At 43.0% G+C, this 18,251-nt stretch overlaps 1 protein-coding gene across 1 annotated transcript; it reads left to right on the forward strand.

Annotated features, from left to right (window-relative positions):
- Positions 1–38: 38 nt before the first annotated feature.
- ISY1 (ISY1 spliceosome associated protein) lies at positions 39–12,796 on the forward strand. Its single transcript, XM_086470457.1, has 11 exons — positions 39–126; positions 582–604; positions 2,108–2,159; positions 3,913–3,978; positions 4,701–4,743; positions 4,912–5,024; positions 5,732–5,849; positions 6,642–6,764; positions 9,161–9,270; positions 10,410–10,496; positions 12,002–12,796. Exons 1-11 carry the CDS (start codon positions 124–126, stop codon positions 12,107–12,109), a joined length of 846 nt encoding a protein of 281 aa, XP_086326583.1. The 5' UTR covers positions 39–123; the 3' UTR covers positions 12,110–12,796.
- The last annotated feature ends 5,455 nt before the right edge of the window (positions 12,797–18,251 follow it).

The raw sequence follows: 18,251 nt of genomic DNA on the forward strand, positions 1-18,251 counted from the left end.
TCCCTCTGAGGCGCGTGCGCAGTTCGGGGAAGTTCCAGTTCAGGGGGGACGGCGCGTCTCCTTCCGGGTCCTCTCTGGCGCGCTCAGCAGTGGTCTGCAAGGCCGAGAGGGCCGTTTGGCGCCATGGTGAGTGCGGGGCTGCTGTAGGGCTGCGGCCGGTGGGCCCTTGCGCCCGCTCGCGCTTTTGCTCGGCGATGGGGGCTCCATGGATAGCTGTCCCGCCGTGCGGCCGGTCGCTGCCCTGCCAGGTGTCCCTCTGCTGCCCCGGCCGGGCTGGCGGCTGGTGCTGGTGAGGGCCAGGAGCGAGGTGGGGGCCTGGTGTCCGTTCCCACCTTCCAGGTGCTGAGAAGCGAGGGGAGAGGTTGTGGAGTCTCCTTCCCTGGAGATATTCAAAATCCGCCTGGGCGCGGTCCTGGGCAACCTGCTGTAGGTGAACCTGCTCTAGGAGGGGGGTTGCACTGGATGATCTCCAGAGGTCCTTTCCAACCCCTGCCATTCTGTGATGCGGGGGGGGGTGGGTGGGTGGGGTGAGGCGCTGCCGAGCGCCGTCAGTAACAACGTGTCTGTTTTCTCTCTTCCAGGCTCGAAATGCGGAAAAGGCCATGTAAGTACGGCCGGGAGTGCCGGCGGGGGCTCCCCAGCTGGGGTGGAGCGCTGCCCGTGCTCGTACCCTGTGGGTGGGCACTTCAGTACAGGCAGCACTTGCTTTGCCCTTAGGGCAGAGACCTTCCAGCCCTGCAGGTTCCAAAGAGCGATCCGTGTTATCTCATGTTACTTCCAAAGCAGCATGATCGTGCTGGTGTGTTACCCTGACCCAGAGACTCTGGCTGTATTTGGTTTTGGAGACATCTGTGCCCCCTGTGCTGTGGCTCACACCTGTAGAGCCATGCTTGCCTAGTGGGGCTCACTGTGCAGCGTTTTTTTGAAGCACTAGGAGTTTGACAGTGCTTTTTGGTACTTAGTTGCATGTGTTACTCTGGATTAGAGACAAGGTGAGTAGGAGGGATGCGAGGCATTGTGTAGCTGGTGCTGTGGAATGCGTGGAGCTGCGCTGGGTGGTGCAACACTGATCATGGCAGGAGGAGCAGTGGAAAGAGCTGGATGATAAATGTGGTGGAATATGTTACATGTCCTGTTATGATTTCAGGCAGTTCCCAGTTTTGGAACAGGCTAGATGGGAGTCTGTCAGCATTGGTTTAAGCGTAATTCTTCCTGCTTGGGAGTGGCTTGGCCTAAACCAGTGGTTTTTAAGAGATTTATTTTTATATTGACTTTCTTGAGTACTTTTCAAAAAGGTTTGCAGGCCAGATATCTAGAACTAATAGATTAGAGGCTCTTTAGTATATTTGTCTCATGTTCTTTTTTCCTAAAACATTTTCTGAGCTTGTAATAGTAACTTGGAGAGAGACTTAAGCAACTTCAGGTGTCTGGGCCTTTGCGAGGTGCTCTCCTGCTGTGATCCCCCTCAGTGCGCCTGGGACACTGGGTTGGACTGGGTGATTTTCCTTCTGGAAGTGCCTCTTACCCGCAGGTGGAGCCTAGATAATGGGTATAGGTATGCTGTTGAAGGGTATTAAATACTCTCTCAATTGTTTTGTGCTTTTTAATGGAACTGTTAAATGTGTAGTAAATAAATAAAATGGTGTATTAAAAGCCCGTAATCTGTGTAGTCTCCCCTCAGCTGCGAAAAAAAAGATTTTGGTAATATTAGTAAGCTTGGTTACTGACTGCTTGCCTTACTGAGACTTTTTTTCTCTTGAGATTTTTGTTTGCTTTTTGATGTATCACGGGCTAAGATATGTGAACTTAATGCTTGTGCTTATAACTTGTTGGTGTCCTTTTGCTGCTAGTATCTAACATGTTGGCATATGCTAAACAGAAAAAATAATTAGCTGCTTACCAGGATTTATATTTATCTCAGAAGTTAACCACTGAGGATTTCTAATGCTGAAGAAGTCACTAGCCAGGAAGAGCTAGACAATTAATATGTTGAAGCCTTTGTTTTCTACAGACTTTAATTAAGCCCATAGTCAACATCCAGAGCAGAACTTGCTGCTGGGGAAAGGTAGATTTGTAAAAGTAAATCTACTTCCTTTCTTTTCTTTAGGACAGCCTTGGCAAGATTTCGCCAAGCTCAGCTCGAGGAAGGAAAAGTTAAGGTATGATGTAAAAAAAACTAAGGCTTTGTTAGCTCTAATCAAGAGTGGAATGCATGCAGTGTTCAGAGCTGGGTGGCAGCTGTCAGAAAGGCTATATGCCAGTACAGGTGTCCTACAGGAGCATGGCATTAGTCGTCTGGAAAGCAGGTGAAGTAGAGACTGTATTTCACAGTGACACAGCACAGAGATGGCAAATAGAATTTTCTCAACTAAGTAACCCATTTAAAAATGTATGTATATGTATGTTTGAGAGGTGAATGGGCTTGGCTGCCAGGAAGAAAGTGTAGATTGAACATTGCTTAATTTCTTTTACATAATATAGGTAGAATATGCAGTAACCAAACTACAATAATGGTATAAATAGAGGCAGCATGCTAGGCAGAAAATGAAAATTTCCTTTGAGACTGAAGTTAACTCCTTCTGCAACTACTTACACAACAGTGCTCAAATACTTATTTTTACTGACAGTAATCACAAGGTTTGTTTGGATTTCTTCCCAGAAGAGGCAGAGAAATCCTTCTCATAATCTTGTTCATTGGTATATTCTGGCACAACAGTAACCACGGAACAGGGAGCCTTCAGGATCGTTGTGAACTCGAGGCTTGCATTAGACACAGCATCGGCATGTTACTGACCAACACATGATAGCGGTGCATCTGTTCATAATTATCTTCACTGTCGTGCAGCTTTTTTTTTTTTTGATTAGTATAAGATTGACAAAAAAAATGGACTTAGCAACTTTGTAATTTAAAAAAACCCACATCACTATAGTGAAAGAAACAGCACCCCTAAATGCACGCAGAACCTTAAGAGACTGATTCTCAGTTATCTCTGGGTCTCCCTGTTCATTTTCCACTGAATCATAATTCAAATGGCAAGAATGTTCATGCGGGGATCAGAGTGTTCTCAGTAACTTTTTTGTGGTCAGGTTTATAGTTTTTAATTTTTGGTAACTGACAAAGGAGTTCTGTAAGCTGAGGTGTCCGATGTTTGCATCTTAAGAAATGATGTTTTACACACGAGTGTGAGCAATATGAAACAGTAAAGTGGAAAAATAACAGTTTGCGGAAACTGTAGTGGAAAAGATTCCATGAACAGCAGCCAGAGAATGAGATGGGATAGAGTTCCCAGTATATTAGGTGAAGGAAGGCTTTTTAATATATAAAGGTAGCGCTGTGGAAGTACTGTAGGGAAAGGGACCAAATAACTGCACACAGAGTCCTGGAGGTAAGATGAAGTTTTAGTTTGTGTAAGCAAGTGAAAGGAATGTGAAGAAGGTTGGGAAAAAGGTGTTTTGGATAAACTGTTGTTGGGAGAGTACAAAACAAAATCATCTTGGAAAAAAATTACATTATTTAGGTAGTAGCAATTGAGAAAGAAAGGCCTAAACTTAATAGCTACTTGGAAGGTGGTGGTTTTTATTTAGATGCTAGTATATTGAAGATGATTTTATAATTCAGCTGGCCTAAATGGAACGTTGTTTGTATTGGAAAGGATTGTGAGGAGTTTTGAAAAAACAGGTGCCAGGTTTTGTTTTGAATAAAGTGGATTTAAGTAGACTTTTGTATTCTGTGATAGTTTAATTTGTCAGGGCTGTAAATTGTCGTTGTTTTTCACTTAACTAAAAATTGTTAAGACACTGAAGCTTGGTAGCATAGTTTGGGATTAATCAAGCAATAAAGTTTGTGTGAAATGCTGTGAATCTATTGGTGCTAGGTTAAAACTTCATGCTGTGTGGCGCTCTGTCAAACAGGAACGAAGACCTTTCCTTGCATCAGAGTGTAATGAATTGCCTAAAGCTGAGAAATGGAGGCGACAGGTAATGTCAAGCTGTAGATTTTTCTAATTCTATAGTAGGTAGAACATTAGCACTTCCTATTTAGATATCCTGCTTACAAATTTTTTTTCAGGCTTCTTCAGTGTGCTCACAGTAAAATTACAGAATAACTTAGATTGGGGGTTCATATTGTTCACCACTGTGTTCAGAGCAGGTCCTGCCACGTCAAGCTGCCCAGGCCCAACTGAGTTTTGAATGTCTTCAGGGATTTGGATTCCTCAGCTTTTTGGGGCCCCTGTTCCAGTGTTTGTTTACTTTCTTAATGATTCCCCCCGCTTTGAATTTAATCAGCATTTCCTCAGTTCCCACTTGAATTTGTTGCTACTTGTCCTATTGTCATGCACCTCTCACCTGGCTTTGTCGTCTCTGTACCCTCCATTAGGTAGTTGAAGGCAGCAATAGGTTATTCCCTTCTCATCTTCTCAAACCCAGTTCTCTCTCATCTTTTCTCTGTACTTCATGTGCTCCTGCCCTCATCACGTGTACAGCTGTAAAAATGTTGCCTTGGTTTTTTTAAGCTTCTGAGATGGTATGTATGTGGCTGAATAAAATGTGCATTGATATTTGAAATTGCTAGGCTCAGGTCCATTTTCTAGATCAAAAAGCCAACTTAGAAGTTGGATCTTTCCTGGGCTTTTTTAGCCTTTTCTAGCCTTTTTTTTTTTTTTCCTGAGAAATTCACTTCTCTATTCTTATTTAACTAGATCATTGGGGAAATTTCCAAGAAAGTGGCACAGATTCAAAATGGTAAGATTTTTCTAATTATGTTTTGGTTTTTCGAATCTCTAGTCCTAAGCAGTTGCGGTGAAGATGATGTTTCATGTGAACTATGTTGTTTCCATTGCATGAATTCTGAAATTACTCTGGTGCTTCTAGTAAGATGCCTAATCTATTGCCTTCTCCCCCCGTTAATAGCTGGATTAGGTGAATTCAGAATTCGGGACCTGAACGATGAAATAAACAAACTTCTGAGGGAGAAAGGACACTGGGAATTCAGAATAAAGGAGCTAGGAGGTCCTGATTATGCCGTAAGTGTACATTATTTTGTACTACATGGTTGTTCTGCTTACAAGCGTACTAATGAGAAAAATCAGTACAATGTTTAATTATCATGTATTACTTGGCTGATGTTTGTTAGAGAGGAACTTTATTCGGCCCCTGAAAATGTCAGGTTGTGTTACAAGAAATATTTGTTTCCATAATGAGCAAATCAGACTTTTCATTTGGAGCACAGATTCAGAGAGTCTTGCCTTCCTGTTAAGAGTTTGCAGCAGTGATCTGATTTTATCTGTCAGTAGGTGGTGTTTTTCTGTATTCTCTCGGTCTGTAGAAGGGTTTTCACTTGGCTCACCTAGTTACTGCTGAAAACGAAATACTGACACTGGCTCTCACTTGCCAAAATGTCTGCTTACTGTCAGATTTGTTAGTGCTTGTTTATCTGATACCCGAGTATACTACTGCAGAGAATAAGGCAGGTTTAGGTATTTTGTGAAGGTTAATCTGGTATGGGCACTCCGTGGTTTACATGGTCATTTTAAAAGTGTGATTTGCAGTGAAAGTAGAGAACCTGTATAAAAATAAGCTATGGGGGTGTTTTACTTGTGGGGTAGTTTGAACTGGTGTTGCATGTCTCCTTTCTCAATCCTTTAATCTATTAAGATACCCAGGAAAACAGGAAGTATAAGATGCAAGAGGAATACAATTTTAAACAATGAACTCTCTTGACATTTTCCAGCGGATTGGACCGAAAATGTTAGATCATGAAGGGAAAGAAGTTCCAGGCAACAGAGGTTACAAATATTTTGGAGCTGCAAAGGATTTACCAGGAGTTAGAGAACTCTTTGAAAAGGAGCGTAAGTAAATAGCAATTGTCCCCAGATATGAATCTGCCTAGTGGTATCTCTCGAGTAAAATGTCTGCTGTAGTGTGTGGGGAATGCTAGTGACAGCATATTCTGGCCTATGTCTTAGATCAGCTAGATGAAACACTGAACACAAATAATAAATTGAATGCTATTTCTTTGGGCAAAGAACACCTTTGTCTGTTTGGAATTAAAGAAATGCAGAAAAGAGTGAATGGTTTTCTGCTGAGAGTTCCAAATGGTAAGGACTGATATTCTTTAGAAACTTTCCAGTATAACAAGTTAACTTTATTGATTAGTTCTAAATAGTACATGACTTTATATATAGGTTTGTCATAGAATGAGTGGGAATTACTTGGACCTGAAAGTGAGGCAGGCCTACTGAATCAGCTCTTTCTTACTTGCCGTCTGCAAAGAAAAATTACGGGAAGTACTACATGATCTGGGGGAGCTTGGGACAGTTTTTTTTAGTTCCTTTCTTCTAGTGGTCTTGCTCAGTACTGGGACTCCAGCACAGGGCGGGAAGAATAACCATGTGCATGGCGGTGTAGAATTGCCACAGGGCGGGAAGTGTGCAAGGTGGAGCATCAGGTCATGTATTCAAACTGCTTTCTGCAGGCCAGAGTAAAATAGCAGTACTCCCGATACTAACAGCAGTTCAGATTGATATTGTTTCAAGATCATCCCTTGGTAGCTGTAGTTGCTGTGAGGCTGCTAGGAACCGGGAATGCACAGCAAGCTGTCAAGGTGGACCTGGGTGGATGACAGTCGTGTGTTCTTTTAGCCCTCCCACCACCTCGGAAAACTCGAGCTGAGCTTATGAAAGCCATTGATGCAGAATACTATGGCTACAGGGATGAAGATGATGGTATTCTGGAGCCACTGGAACAAGAACATGAAAAGAAAGGTATGTGAGATTAAAAACCTGCATAACTCAGTTCAAGAAGGGATGATGATGGACTTTGAAGTTGAGATATCTTCCGCCCCCCCCCCCCCCCCCCCCCCCGCGGGTGTTGCCTTGTGCTTAGCTGCCATATTTCATCTGTCACATAGTTCTCTGAATCACTGTTGTGTAAGGTATTTCAGGAGGGAGGGGGTGTGCTTTGGAGTTCGGTTTTATCTTTATTGATGTTAATGGTTTAATATTGTCAGCAAGTGATTTGCTATTGTAACAAACTCTCATTTTTTCCCCACCTTTTTCATGCTTAAGGATGTAAGAGTAGGTTGCAGCAGGGAGATCTGTGGAACTCAAGTGGTTATCTCCCCTCTTTGTGAAAACTGACTGTACCATCTGTTTCCTGTCTCACCTAATTATTTATCCATAAACATAGCTGTTTAGTTTTTTTGGAGGTTAGAGGGGACCTTCTGGAAAACCTGAAGTCTCGGTGGCCTATGTTAATTTATCCACAACATCTATCTCAGAACTTCCAACACATTTGTGAATAATTTTTCCTTTGAAACTGCTACTTTCTCAATAGATAACATTTATCCATGTGTTTGCTCACTCAGTTCTCTAGCTTTGTTTCTGCTGACTTGCTGGGTAAAGAAGTCAAGATTATGAGTCTAGTTCCTGAAACCCTCTTTAAAATACAGCACTGTGTGCCATCTTATGGTATTTGTGTAACTTTAAGCATCCCACCACCTTTAAGAGCTTAGATGTTTTCTAAGTCATTCTCCTAGTGCTTCTGGTGAGCATTGGCTGATTCTGGCAATTCATTGTTGCTGTTTGCATTGTATGTTTGTTTCATGATCTCTTCTTCTGTAGCTTCAACTGCACACAGATCCTCAGTGCTCGGTAGGAAAAGGTCCTGGTATAGAAACTGCTGGCAGGCTCTTCCACAGAACACAGCAGATAAAACAAGCAGATTTTGCTTGTATGGTGCTTCTTTCTGTATATGCTTATCTCTTTGGAATTAGGGAGAAAAGTTTTAAACAAAACTGCAGGAAGTGACTTGTTTAAATGATAACAAGTCGTTGAGCTTGTATCTGTTATCTTTACTTAGTATCTCTTGGTGTGGTCATCCATTTCTTATGCTTACCCTTCTCCATGTGGGAGAACTTTGTAGTATTGTCAGTTAGAGATTATGCTTTCCCAGTTAGATTATAGGATGGGGAGGAAGAGGGGAATAAAGAAAATAGTTCACTTATCTGTGTCCTGCAGTGTAGCCTAGAGCCTTAAACCAAGTGACTGGTAGCTAGCTGGCAGACAATTGATAGTGTAAGAAGGAAGTTTTGTGGTGCAGCGCTCCCAGAACAGCCTCCCACTCCGTGTTCATCTTTCACATCTTGCTAATGCCAGACAGGAGAGGTAGCTCGTCTGGATTCATGTGGCTGTTTAAGAAAATTGTCATCTTTGGTGATTGTGCCACTTGAAATATAACAAGGCTAGACATGCTAACAGAACCAGTAGGTGTACTATTAATGCACAATAGCTAAGAGTCTGTTAGGGTTGCTTGTCTGGGCTCTTGTGGTTTTTACCTTGTTACCAGAAGAATTAAATTTTTGTGAAATAAAGTTTTGAAAAAACTTCTTAATTTGGGGTACCTTTTCTGTTACAAAACCACACAAAAATGCAGCCATGTGCTCCTGGTTAGTTAGATCTTGCTTTCTCTGGGAGAGCATTTTAATGTTTAATCTTGGAGAGCTAGGGGGAATGGCTGCTGACTTGTATGGCTGTACTGCCTAGTTGCATTAGTCGTGCACCTCCCTAGGATTTTTATACACTGGCAGTGTCATCGATTAAGCCTCTTAAAACTTATTTTACTGCTCTTACTAGCACTCTGCTGTGTAGTAGAGATGCAGCAGCCTAACAGCTCCTAGCTAGCAGCGAGTTACAGGATTGGTATCGTGCTACAAAATAAAGAGAAATACACTACAAGGTGAAAAGAGACTTATGTGGGTGGTCACTGTAAGGAGTGTAATCATGGTTAATTAACTGCATGGTTATCAACATTGCTATAGCTGTTGAGATGCTACAGAGCTGCAAGAGCCATTTAGTGTGGTCATGTGAACCCTGTTACTCGGTTCAGAAAGTAGGTTGCACTTTATCCACAATATTCAGACTCTAAAATGTACCCAAAGTAACGCACTAGAGAGTAACATTTTCACAATGCTAGCACTGGGTTTTGCTCAGGCTACATTGATATATTTTGTTGGATACTACATCAACGTTCTACAGTAAGTGCGTGTTACTGACATAGAGGATTTAAGCAAGAAGTTTAGTCTGTTGGAAGAGCTTTGGAAATAGGACCACGCTGCTTTAACTTGCTCTCAGATACACTTGCCTTTTCCTTTGCTAACCAGTTATAGCAGAAGCAGTGGAGAAATGGAAAATTGAGAGAGAAGCACGACTCGCGAGGGGAGAGGAGGAGGAGGAGGAGGAAGTAAACATCTATGCTGTCAACGATGATGAGGTATGTGATGGCTAAGGCTACAGTTTCATGTCTTCTACGCTGCCGCCTTGGATGCAGAGTTATGTTGCCGAGAACCTGTCTGCTGCTGCGTTCTGCCTTCTCTCTGCCTAACTGCCCATACGATTGTCCCTGTTTAGTAAAGATCAGTAGTAGGTGGGTATGCTTGGTCCAAGTTCAGAGCGCAATGAAAGCTGGCAGCTGGGGAAGACTTATTACTCGAGTGAGAAACAACTGACAGCCGAGACCTCATTGCGATTTAACTGTCACTGCCTGAGATGCCGGTGTTTGTAAGGTAGTGTGTTGTTAACGCTGATCAGTCTTGCTTCCAAGTACAACCCTACATGAGTAAGAGCACAAGTGGATTTGTGTACAGTGTAATTTCACGCTGTCAGTGCATAGGAAAACCAAGGGTTCCCACGGTTGTCTTTGTAGCTGAATCCTGATACAGCAAGGCCTGGCTGATGCTGCAGTCACTGCTGTGATATGGCTCTTGTTTCTTTATTCTTCTGGCTCCCAGTGCCAGTAAGAGAGGTGAGGGATGTTGCCACTGCTCCCCAAGATCTGTAGAAAGAGTACTGGAAACTAGTTTTTATTTTGCTGTCCATACCTAAGTGGGTTTATCGCAAGAATAAAAAGCAGATAGTCCATAAGGTAAAACTGGTGGTTCCTTCAGTACCTTGTTTTATTTGTATTATCTCATGATTCTGAAGCCCAGCTCTCAGGTCTGAGAATGAAGCAGTACAGAGCTATGCAGGGAAGTGGTACATGTATTTTTAAAGCATTTGCTTGCTTCTTGGTTTGCTGGCTCCTCTTTTGTTTATAGTTTTGCTATGGCAGAAGAGGAGTGAACATAGCTTTACATTCATGCCCATATCACAGCAGAGGAAAAGCCATATGAGGAATAAAAGCAATAGTTCTGAAAATGTCAAGGAGCAGGATCTGAATGTGATGCTTGTTGTATTCCTTTGTTGTTCAGTCCTGTTCACCTACTTTTTGTGTTGGTAGCGTTGATCATGCTGTATCTGGTTCCTCCTGGCAAAGCAAGTAAAAAAGGTTTTTTGATGACCTCCTTAGAAAGTAAACTTGATGTGGCTTTTTTTTGTTTGTTTTTATTTTTTGTTTTTTTTGTTTGTTTTCAGTCTGATGAGGAAGGTGGCAAGGAAAAAGAAGGTGAAGAAGGCCAACAGAAATTTATTGCACATGTTCCAGTGCCATCTCAACAGGAGGTAAGACATTAGAAAATTAAGTTGCAGAGATGCACTCTGGCTTTTGCAAGACAGAGATCTTAACTTACGGCAGGTCATCAGTAAAAGTGTCCTTGATTTGTTGTTTGTGTGACTTGACTCTGCAACTGATTAATCCTTTTGCAAATGCTGTAGAACTGGCCAGAATTACGGTACCATTGCTATAATCCTTTTCACCTGATATTTCCCAAAACCTTCCTAAGTATTATAGAAATTGGAAAGTGTATGGTGTTATGATCAAGATAACCCTGACTGCCTACTATATCTTTACTGTGCTTTTCTGTTGTCAGTCTTTTTTTAAATTTAATGGGATGATTTCTAAATTGCAAGGTTTGCTCTCTTCTAAGTTTTCTAAAATTATTTTGGTGGCATGACCTTGAATTGACTTTTATATTTTGAAACTGCTATAGAGTGTATGTTACCTTAACAGTGACAGGTTGCTTGAAATATAATCAGGCAAGAAGGTTCTGGAGTCATGTATCTGTTGGTAGGTATGTCTTTAGATCACACAGATAGCATGTGGTGGTTTGTCCCCTGCTGCCGTCTTGTCAGATAACAGGGCTGGCTTGTCCTGTGACGTTACGATCCTGCACATTCAACAAAATATACATGTAATGCCTTGTGAAAACTCAGGAGAGAAATAATGATTAAAAACTTTGTTGTCTAGCCAATGGTCTTCTCTTAATGAAGACAGCGTAACTGAGAGTCAAAACTGGCTTTCTAATACATAACCAGTGATTTGCATAGCCATCTTTTCGAATTAGACAGCAGTCAGTGTAATCTTTTCTCTTGTTTAGTGGCAGATGACTCCATACCATATGCCTATGGGATTATGCCTTCTCGATTCTTAATTACAAAAAGCTAAGATTCAGGACACGTGTTTTTGAGAGATGCTATGTGCCTGTGTGCAGTTTAGACAAATATAAAAGCATTACTGAGATTAAAACAAGTCTTGCAGGTTGCTATTAGCAGATCTTTAAAGTACATGCTTGTTAAAGACTCATGTATTGCTGGCTCTTCTAGCCAAAATTTAGGTGAGAGGTTCATAGCTGTTGCTCATGTGAAAGGCATTCACTAAACTGTTCTTTCAGGGGTATGGAGTAGTGTGGCATTAACTCCACGTGCTCTGCAGTTGTTAAAGCTGTATCTGAGGCAGTTGTTTGAAACAAAATTCGAGTGACTACTGAATAAATAGTAAATAAAGAGTAAAATAAAATGGCAGCTAACATCCTAATTAAAAAGGGTAGGAGCATAGATCTGAAATGGAGGTGTCTATTTTACTGCTTCTTTTGACTTCCTTGAGCTTCAGTTCAGTGTTAAAAAAGATATTCCTGCCTCATCTTAATTCATCTGCGTTTACTCTAACACACACCTCTAACTTTCACAGTCTATTTCCTGTGGTTTTCTTCCTCCTGACTCAATAGCTAAGCATGCTAGGTTTTGCCATCTCAATTAAGCTGAATGTCATCCTATTTTTATATTTGCAGATTGAGGAAGCTCTTGTACGGAGGAAGAAGATGGAGCTTCTCCAGAAGTATGCCAGTGAAACTCTCATGGCACAGAGTGAAGAAGCAAAAACACTGCTAGGATTGTAACATTGCAGCAGTATGTCCTGGTTTTCCTATAATCCATCTAAAAGCAACAGGTTCATACGTTCTGGTAGCAACCGCTTTTAGCTCTGAAAGTCCCTTTGGGTGTTAAGACTAAACTAATGAACTTGCAGTGTATTCAGAAGAAAAACCTTCACTTTGGTTTATCCACTGGGATGACTTGCACTTCAGTGCTGAAAAAGATTGAGCCTAGGTTAACGTGTCTCTATATCTTCAGCAACTGTCTTCAATCCTTTCACTTTGTGAAACGGTCTGTGCAGTAGTGTCTCTTGCAGATAGAACCGCAAACCTGGTGACTCCTTAAACCCTGATAAAAAACTGACTGATGTTACTGCCCTCCTGTCTCCTGACTGTAAGGGTACGTGTCTTTCTCAGGTTGATTTTTGCTGAGCTGAGTCCAGAAGTAACTTACTCTATTATGCCTGGTTAGTTTACCAGAATAGCCTATAACCTGTCTAGAGGCACCTTGATGGCAGACCTTATGTGTGACTTTGAAGTTGATTCCGTTGTATAGCACATGCAATATGTCTAAAAGCTGTTACGCTTTCTGTGGTTTGTAACTGTGCCTGGGTGAATTGCTTAAATGCTGGATATTTCAGCAACTATTGTAAATACTTCCAACTTTGCAATACCTTGTTCAAATATTTTTAGTAAAACTTACTTACAACCTGATGTCTTGTTTCATTCTAGCTCAAAGGATTGTGTTTCCCTAATTGTAGCCAAAGAATGGGATCATAAACAGCCATCCATGCAGGGATTTGAAACTCCGCATCCCCTACTGCTCTTCGCTTCTGTATCCTGTGACAAGAGGCAGATTACAGCAGAGCCTGATTAGAGTCTTACAGGTGACTAACAGAGCTGTACAGGTCTGAATGAATGAAATTTTAACTTGGACATCTGCAGCCATGGGGTAGAAGTGCTGTTTAAGGAATATACAAGTAATCATGTCTGGGACTATTTAGAGTTTCTAGTTGCTCTTGGTATTCAGCACTAACTGTTGTAAATAATCCACTCCAGAACAATCAAAGCTCTGAATCATAAAGGCAAGCTTTGTCTTCCTTGATGTAAATAATCAAGCAAAAAAAAGCCTTGAAAAAGTGGAAAGCATAGCTGTCAAATTAAAATCTTAAAAAACAAACAAAACCCCCACAAACAAAAACCCAACCAAAAAACCCCGAAACACTCAAGTATTGATAGCAAGCAGACAACTAACATTACAAACACATTCTTCTCTCTTCCTGGTAGTGTAACTTGGTCTGCTTTGTAATAAAGCAGCAGATGAGGATGTTTATCACTTGTAACAATTTGTGTGCTCTGAGTTGCAAGCATCTCTCAAAAATTGCTGTTAGTTTTTGCTGCTGCCCCTTGAGTGTTTTCTGTTCCTGGGTGTAGAAGAGGTGAGATGCTTTTATCCACGTGCTATCTGTATTGCTGTAAAAGCCCAGAGTTCCTTCCCTGAAAGCCCTGGCCACCAAGAATGTTAGATGCGCAAAGAGGTCTGGTCTAGCAGCACTGGATCAGACTAGTGCGCTTTGCCTATGGAAGAGATTAGTGTGTGAAGGATAAAGGCTTTGTTGCCTGGTACTAAGCCACTAACTGAGTCCCTGGAGCTGAACAAATTGACAGGCAGTCTACTAAGTCTTCATCATGCTTCAGGAGTGTTGGTCACCAAACCGTAGTATGACCAGGGCAGTGGGGACATGACCCCAACAAAAAACTGGAGCAGCCAAATGGGCTTGCCGTGAAGGCGTTTAGAGGTAAAGCTCTGTTGTGAACAGCCCCTTGCCAACCAAGCTTCTGTTAGACTGTCCTTTTTGTTTGTTGGTTTGGGTTTTTTATTTTGTTTTTTTTTTTTGTTCAGTACAGCAGCACTCTTTCTTCTGGGGCACTAGTGCTTGGAAGAGGAATGCCAGTCTTTCTGTAGATTTACTAAGTTATATGCTGGAGATAATAAAACTAGATTTAGGGGGGAAAAAACCCAACTAGTTTTTATGGCCTGATACAGTCTGAGAGTTTGACAATACCTATGGTTGGTCCATTCTGTCACAATATGAATCTGTAACACAGAAAACAGAAGGGTAAAGACAGATCAGGGACAGAGTGATGCTGACAGAAGGCATAAAAAAAAAGAATAAATTGAGAGAATGAGAGAAAGTCAAGTTAGGATAGTAACTGGATTTGTGTTCAAAGGAGCAGCTACCTGCCCTGAGCAAGGCCAATATAATGTCATAAATAGGGAAGTCTTTAAGGCAGTGCTGATCTCTGCTGACCAACATAGAAATGGAGTAAATCTACAAAAATGCATTGTAGAACTCCGCAATGCAAATTGTGGCTGCTGCTCAAACCCGCTGTACTAAATACTCTGTAGCTCAGTGCGCTCAACATTTTTAAGCTGAATGCTCTTTTTGGCTGCATCTGAGCCAAGAAATTGCAAAGTAATTATTTGCCAGCAGTGGCCATAGCAAAATGCCTGCATTCTGCTTGTTGTGTGGGCTGGTATATTGCTGGTGGCACCAGGGCTGGGGAGCTTCTGTAGCCAAAGCCAGGAACCTGATCTCAGAGTTTGTCCTAGAGAAAGAAACAGTGCATAGGCTCGCCCTTAACTCTTTGAGTGCACAGCTCAACTTAGACGTGTGTAATGCCTCAGCCTTGAACATGTCAAGGTTATAAAATAAACATAATTTTATATGTGCTTACATGTAGCTTGTTCTCTTGTCTGCTGCAGAGTCCAGGATCCTGCGTGATCCTTGAGCTTCAAGGGGATAACTTCCCTGTTGGTTCCCTAATGGTTCTGTTCCCTGCATCAGTTTTGTCTTGCTTTTGTGTGTTAGAAATCATTCGATTCTGTTTCATTTAATGCCAGCCCCACCAGTGGTGCATGTTGGAGGACAGTCTGTATTGTCTTGGTGAGTGCAATGCAATCACTGCAGGATCAGTTCCTCCCAGGAGTCTGAGAGAGGGTGCTGAGGAATATTTGTTGGCAGTACTAGGAAATAAGGGGATTTACCTAACCTATGTTAGCAGATGAGCAAGATAAACAGATAGCTTTGCAGAGTATCCATTAACTACTGGTATTTTGTGCGTGTTTTCTCACTTTCAAGTCTAGTTGCTGGGAGATGCCTTTGCAATACAGATCTAAGATACCACTGTGCGTGTGTGTATATACACGATGCAGAGAGTGCCAGAGCCTTGCATTTGCAATGGAGGACTGCAGAGACAACGCCTGTGTAAGGTGTGAGCAGGTGAATGATCTGCTCGGCCTTGTGGCTGAGCTGAAAGAGGAGGTCGAAAGGCTGAGGGCTATAAGGGAGTGTAGAGAGGGAGGTAGACTGGTGGAGTCAGACTCTACCTTCCTTGGAACAGTCCCAACAGGCACACAGTGCTAAGGACACGGAGGGTTCCCTGTCCTCTCTCCATCTCGCTCAACATGATGACTTAGAGGATAAGGATCAGTGGCAACAGGTTCCTGCCAGGTGCAGCAAGCATGGCACCTCAGTAGCTACCGCAACACCCCAGGTGCCCTTGCAAAATAAATACGCTGCTCTGCAGGGAGAATCAAACACCAATGAGGATGAAGGTTCACCTAACTTAGTGGTGTCGCCAGTGCTAAGTCAGACTGAGCCCCGAACCAAAACAGCCTCAGTAAAGAATAAAAGGCATGTACTTGTCATAGGGGACTCACTTTTGAAGGGAACAGAAGGCCCTGTTTGCAGACCGGACCCGCTTCTTAGGTAAGTCTGCTGCCTCCCTGGGGCCAGGGGCAAGGAAGTAAAAAGAAAACTTCCTACCCTGGTTTATCCCTCAGACTGCTAACCGTTATTAATTTTTCAAGTAGGTAGCGATGAACTTAAATCAAGAAGTCCATGGGCAATGAAGAGAGACTTCAGGGCCCTGGGTCAGCTGGTTAAGGGATCAGGAGCGCAAGTAGTGTTCTCCTCTATCCCACCAATGGCAGGGAGTGATGAGGGTTTTGTCAGGAAAAGCCATCAGATGAATTCTTGGCTTCGAGCCTGGTGTCACCAGCAGAACTTTGGGTTCCTTGACTGTGGGTTGGTCTATAAGACACCTGGACTGCTAACTGATGGGGTTAACGTGTCTCAAAGGGGGAAAAGGATCTTGGGACAAGAATTAGCAGGGCTTATAGGAAGAGCTTTAAACTAGCTTCGAAGGGGGTTGGGGATGAAAGCAGGCTTGCCAGAGAGGAGACTGGATGCAACATATCGGTGCTCGTGGGTCAGTGTGCTGGTGTGTTCTTTAAGTCTGACATCTCAGTTGAGGTAGGGGATGGTGACCCATGCAGCAGCAAAAACACTAGGCTTGTTGATAAGTTAGTGACCATGGAAGTGTCTGAGAACGGTCAGGTAGGAATTGGGGCTTCTCCTCCCAAAATGGTGGCAGGATCATTAGCTCAGCTGAAGTGCATCTATACTAATGCACACAGCATGGGCAATAAACAGGAAGAGCTGGAGACTGTTCTGCAGCAAGAAAACTATGATATAGCTACCATCATGGAGACCTGGTGGGATGACTTCCACAACTGGAGCACTGCAATCAATGGCTACCAACTTTTCAGAAGGGATAGGTGAGGAAGAAGAGGTGGTGGGGTGGCCCTCTATATTAAGGAGACATGAGTGCACACAAATTAATGTCAGTGATGATAGGGTTGAGTCGCTATGGGTAAGAATCAGAGGAAAGGCAAACAAGGCTGATATCATGGTGGGAATCTGTTACAGACCACCCAACCAGGATGAAGAGGTGGTTGGAATATTTTATAAGCAGTTGGGAGAAGTTTCACGATTGCTCCCTCTTGTTCTTGTGAGGGACTTTAATTTTCCAGATATCTGCTGGAAATAGAATACAGCATAGACAGAACAATCCCAGAGGTTTCTGGAGGGTGTGGAAGATGGCTTCCTGATGCAGCTGGTAAGGGAGCCAACCAGGGAAGTACCCTCCTGGACCTGCTCCTTGTGAACAGAGAAGATCATGTGGGGGAAGTAGAGGTTGGAGGCCATCTAGGGCATAGCAATCATGAAATGACAGAGACTTCAATCCTTGGGGAAGTAAGGAGGGGGGGGTCAGTAAAACTGCCGTCTTGGACTTCCAGAGGGCAGACTTTGGCCTGTTCAGGGGACTGATTGACAAGAGTCCCTTGGGAGGCAAGGTAAAGGTGTAACCTGAAGGGTGAAGGTGTCTAGGAAGGCTGGACATACTTTAAGAAAAAAGTCTTAAAGGTGCAGGAGCAGGGTGTCCCCATGTGCCAAAAAAACGAGTCGATGGGGAAGATGACTGGCCTGGCTGAACAGGGACCTTTGGCATGACCTCAGGAACAAAAAGGAGAGTTTATGACCTTTGGAGGAGGGGGCAGGTCTCTCATGATGACTATAAAGCAGTAGTGGGGCTATGCAGGGAGAAAATTAGCAGAGCCAAAGCCCAGTTAGAACTTAAACTAGCTACACCTGTTAAGGACAATAAAAGGTGTTTCTGTAAATACGTCAACCACAAAGGGAAGGCTAGGGAGAATCTTCCTCCTTTACTAGATAGAGAGGGAAACACGGTGACAAAGGATGAAGAAAAGGCTGAGGAGCTCAATGCCTTCTTTGCCTTAGTCTTTAGTAGTAGAACTCTGTTGTTCCCTAGACACCCAGCCCCTTGAGCTGGAAGACAGGGAGGAGGGGCAGAATGTGGCCTTCACATTTAAAGAGGAAGTGGTGGTCAGTGACCTACTACACCACTTAAATGCACGCAAGTCTATGAGGCTGGATGGGCTATATACAGGAGCACTGAAAGAGTTGGCAGATGTGCTCACCAAGGCTCTTTCCATCATCTACTTGAAGTCCTGGCTAACTGGGGAGGTCCCAGTGGACTGGAGAATAGCAAATGTGACACCAGTCTACAAGAAAGGAGGAACCAGGAAACTACAGACCTGTCAGTCTGACCTCGATGCCAGGGAAGGTCATGGAGCAAATCATCTGGAGTGCCATCACGAGTCATTTACAGAACAACCAGGTGATCAGGCCCAGTCAGCAGGGGTTTATGAAAGGCAGGTCCTGCTTAACGAACCTGATCTCCTTCTATGACAAGATGGCCTGCCTGGTGGATGAGGGAAAGGCTGTGGATATTGTTTACC

This window comes from Leptosomus discolor, chromosome 9 (assembly GCF_034619465.1).
Source record: "Leptosomus discolor isolate bLepDis1 chromosome 9, bLepDis1.hap2, whole genome shotgun sequence".
NCBI classification, from domain to species: Eukaryota; Metazoa; Chordata; class Aves; order Leptosomiformes; family Leptosomidae; genus Leptosomus; species Leptosomus discolor.

What these genes read in the sequence shown, in the direction of transcription:
- ISY1 (XM_086470457.1), top strand. An exon ending in TCGAGGAAGGAAAAGTTAAG is followed by an intron (nt 2,160 to 3,912) that starts GTATGATGTAAA and finishes TCTGTCAAACAG; the next exon opens with GAACGAAGACCTTTCCTTGC. An exon ending in AGTGGCACAGATTCAAAATG is followed by an intron (nt 4,744 to 4,911) that starts GTAAGATTTTTC and finishes CCCCGTTAATAG; the next exon opens with CTGGATTAGGTGAATTCAGA.